This window comes from Adelges cooleyi, unplaced genomic scaffold, assembly GCF_023614345.1.
Source record: "Adelges cooleyi isolate 19-005CV unplaced genomic scaffold, UGA_ACOO_1.1 ACOO_flye_CR_arks_rails_tigmint_CR_PRNA_519, whole genome shotgun sequence".
Lineage (NCBI taxonomy): Eukaryota > Metazoa > Arthropoda > Insecta > Hemiptera > Adelgidae > Adelges > Adelges cooleyi.
Genome location: NW_026096208.1, coordinates 1,296,551 through 1,300,560, shown reverse-complemented (window position 1 = coordinate 1,300,560; position 4,010 = coordinate 1,296,551). Strand labels below are relative to the sequence as shown.

Genomic DNA, 4,010 nt, shown 5'->3' with positions numbered 1-4,010 from the left:
ACCATTATAATCATTCTTATTGCTTCGATTCATGATTTCATTTCTACCATGAATCTGACTCCACTTCTAGCTATTCTCCAAGCTCAAAAAAAAACAATGAAAGGTTAAAAGTGAAGGGGATTTTATTGGAGTTTTCTACAAGTTTTTGACATCAGGTCATCAATTTCAAATCATTTTCTGACCGGCGCCGGCTTGATCGCCGGCGGATCATGGGGACAACCCATTTGGTAGATCATTTGCATCAGGGTCCTGGTCAAGCGACCGGTGGCGAACTCCCGCCTCAGGTACGGGTATGTGACCTCGTCGGTGTTCTTGGTGACGCCGGCCAGTTCGAGGTGCACAAAGTCCAGGTCGGCCATGAACTCGTTTGCGAACGCCGCGCTCTTGGGCAAGTCGTCGAGCAGCATGCCGCCCTCGCCGAGCACGGCCATGTCGGCCAGCGGATCGCTGGTGATCATTTGCCGCTTGCGCTCGTACCGGGGCAGCAGCCACGCGCGGTCGCCCATGGTGGCGCCGGCTCGCTCGACTTCTTTCCACAGCATCTGATTGTTGGTGAACAACGGCGTGGCCACCTCGCCGAAAACTGTGTGCGCAATATGGCTGAGCGTGTTGACGTGCACCAGCAGCTTGGGGTTGGTGCTGGCCGCGTACAGCAGCGTGTCGGCCATGGCCAGCCGGTTCACGAAGTTGGTGTTGTCCACATTGACGGATTTGCCGTCGAGCGCGTTGAACACGTCGCTGGCGTGCATGGCCGTGCCGGACGTGGCGTTCTCGAACAGCGGGATATAGGCGTACACGTTCACCGGCAGACTGAGCTGCGCGATGCCCTTCATCATGCCCACGATGGTGGCGGCAGACGCCACGTGCCGCTTTTTGTAGGCCATGTCGTCGCACTCGCGGATGCACATGCCGCCGGTGTCGTACGTGGTCGCGTGTCCGGTGAACGCCATCGGCTTGTCGTTCTTGTCACCGGCGCAGTAGCCGACCACGGCGAACAGCGGCGGTTCGCACGACCCCTTGGACGCTTCCAGCACGCCGAACAGCTTTTTCGATTCGATCCAGTCGCGGTCCTGTATGTCGACGGTTATGCCGCATGGGCAGAGCGTGCGGATCATTTGCTCGGCAAAGTTGCTGGGCGTCAGTATGTTGGCCGGTATTTCGGTCAGCAGCCGCGCTAGGTTTTGTGCGCCGCCGTAAATCATACCTCTGTCGAACAGGTCCCGGTCGTCCTTGTTGAGCGGCTCCACCACGACGGGCACGCCTTGGTTCTCCATGGACTTGGTGCTTTCGAACTTCCAGGCGGCCAGCGTGGCGGCCTCCGCCACGGTTTCCGGGCTGTTCAGGCCGTCCAGCACCACTTTGTTGCTGCCCTCGTCGGCCAACAGGACGACGGCCTTGCCGACCGCTTGCCGGACGTTCTCCTTGCTCAGGTCCATCGCTTCGTTGTCGTCCAGGCCCGCCACGGTGGGGCCGACGTTGGCCACGGCCACGTTCGGGTAGTCCTTGTCCAGGTTGTTGAACAGCACCGCGTCGCCCTGTCTGATGCCCGTGGCCGTCACCAGCGCCTCCAGCTTGCCGCCCAGCCGGTCGTTGAACGCCGTCGACTCCTTCGAGAACTCCATCGTGCTGCCGTTCTGGTATATTCCCAGCACGATGCCGTTGCGGTTGCCGAACGACTTGCACTCGTTGGCGTACGTTGCTCGCCGTCCACAGGTTGTCGCCACTCGCCACTTACCATTGTTACACTGTCTCAGACAACTGCGGGCGTTTCTTAAAAAGACACTCATATCAAATTTGACAAATTTTGGAATTTTTTCACTCACGGATAATAAAATATATAATATACAACTTTCGCTTCAAAACGTGTAGACCACGACTACGATACGAATTCGAATAACCTCGACCAACAGATACAACGACGGATCCATTCTTATCGGCCGTATAGAAAATAAATGAAAAAAAAAACAGTAACAAATTTTAATGCCAACAGCTGTTTAAAAAAAAAAAAAAAGCCAGTAGAATCAATGGGGATAGTTAGATCCAGGCACAGTCCAAACCGTGTGCAGTCCAAACTGAGTGCAGTCTAAACCAGCACGCTCACTTTGGCCCTTTCTTATTGTGCTTACCAACACATAACAGGTACAATTCTTGGTAAATATGACAGTTGTTTTAAACCATAGTGTCATAGTTGTCCAATCACCTTGTGTACTTGTCCAAACGTTCTCGTTTCATCTGTTTGCAGTTACTAATTCAATTCTAAACACTAGACTTAATAAACAGTAAAATATTGAGTAAAGCTTGTAGAGTGGTTAATATAATTTTAAAAGAGACACAAACGGCCAAGAGAAGTTAGGACAGTCAGCACGCTTAGGGGCCTTAGCACGCCAATGTAATTACTGTAAAGCATTGAGACTAGACTAGAGGGGGCGATTGGGGATGAATAAACCTCAACGGCCGTTAATGATTGCCGGGCAATTAGTAAACCGAAAATCGATTAAATATGTTTTCAACGCACCGCTTGTGTACACACACATCGTTAACAATGTTGTTGGTGATCATTTTTCATAGTTACCGGCAGCTCTCCGGTAAACTGCTGTCGATCCAAATGGTCTGCAAAGGTAATCGATGGTCGGAGTCGGGCAGGTATAGGCAGGTCGGGTTAGGTCGACTGTTACACGCTATGTATGAATACCTACCCACTAACGTTACGGATATTGCACATAATATAATAATTACGATTAAGACCACCGTCTCCAACGAGCCAGGGTCTTCCTCCTGCGAGCCGAGGAGACCGCAGACGTTTTGTAGTCCATTAGCTCGGTGGTCCATGTCGTTGTAGTAGACCGAGTTGTGTGTACATTATTATTATTATGACTATAGAAAACGATTACCGAGACGGGCAACAACATCTGCGACCAGCAGCGACTTGGGCAGGGTCGTAATGCGAAAAAGGCGAACCGAGAGAAAATTAAACGGCCGCCAAAACACTAGCAACATAATAATATTATAACCGTCTACGTCCCGACGACAATAACTACTAAAAATATGTATATATATAATTTTAAAGATGCCTTTTTTTTTTTAGAGTAGTACAGTCTCAAAGTACAAGTCATGCTGTAATAGTCGAATTGTGTTGTGAGAACTATTAGCCGATTTCCCTTTAGTGCTGTTACATTTTAATCAAAGGTGAGACTGTACAACAGCAGGCTGTAAACCTAAAGTGGGATAATAAATTGAATTAGAAAATATTTCAAGTCAAAATAACAACGTTCAATAAAACGATTTAGACTGTCCATCTCACTCAAACATTTTTTTTTTACTGCAGAAATTTTGTTAGGAATTAATTTCTGCATAACATTTACTTCATTTTGTAGATTTGTGTTTGATGTAAAATAAACTAGTCTAGTCGAATTAATCAAGTATAGAATAAAGTTCACTGTTCACTTTAAACCCAGGTCATCAGCCCAGGTTAAAAAAAATAGTTTTTACATGTTATTTTCAACATTTAATTTTGGCGGTTATTACAAATTGGTAAAATAAGAGATGATAATCCTAATAAAATTGCCTGAAATAATTTGAAACGCTGTTAATATACATAAAAAAAAAAAGAGAAGTACCTATGAAAACCAGGTTCATGGTAGATAAGTGTTAAATGATAAACTGTTAGTGATAAGCGATGAGTGATAATAGATAAACGATAAGAGAGAATTGATAAGTGATAAGAGATTCAAGATAAATGATAAAGGACAAGTGTTAAACGATAAACTATTAGAGATAAGCGGTGAGTGATAATAGATAAACGATAAGAGAGAATTGATAAGTGATAAGAGATAACATCTTCCATGATTAAATGGTTTTTTTTTTTTAATAACTATTGACCGTTGTGAATCAATCAAAAGTGATCGAGTTTTCAATGAAAAATAAGAAATATTGTAATATAATAATTGTGGACTCGATGCGAGTTTGTCTAGATTCCATTTTGAGAATCCAACGCCATCGGTTTTGGCACC

General features: G+C 46.2%; 1 protein-coding gene across 1 annotated transcript; it reads right to left on the bottom strand.

The window, feature by feature from the left end:
- Window positions 1–170: 170 nt before the first annotated feature.
- LOC126842439 (cytosol aminopeptidase-like) lies at window positions 171–1,622 on the bottom strand. Its single transcript, XM_050579453.1, has one exon. The coding sequence runs from the start codon at window positions 1,620–1,622 to the stop codon at window positions 171–173; it is 1,452 nt and encodes a 483-aa protein (XP_050435410.1).
- Between the last annotated feature and the right edge of the window lie 2,388 nt (window positions 1,623–4,010).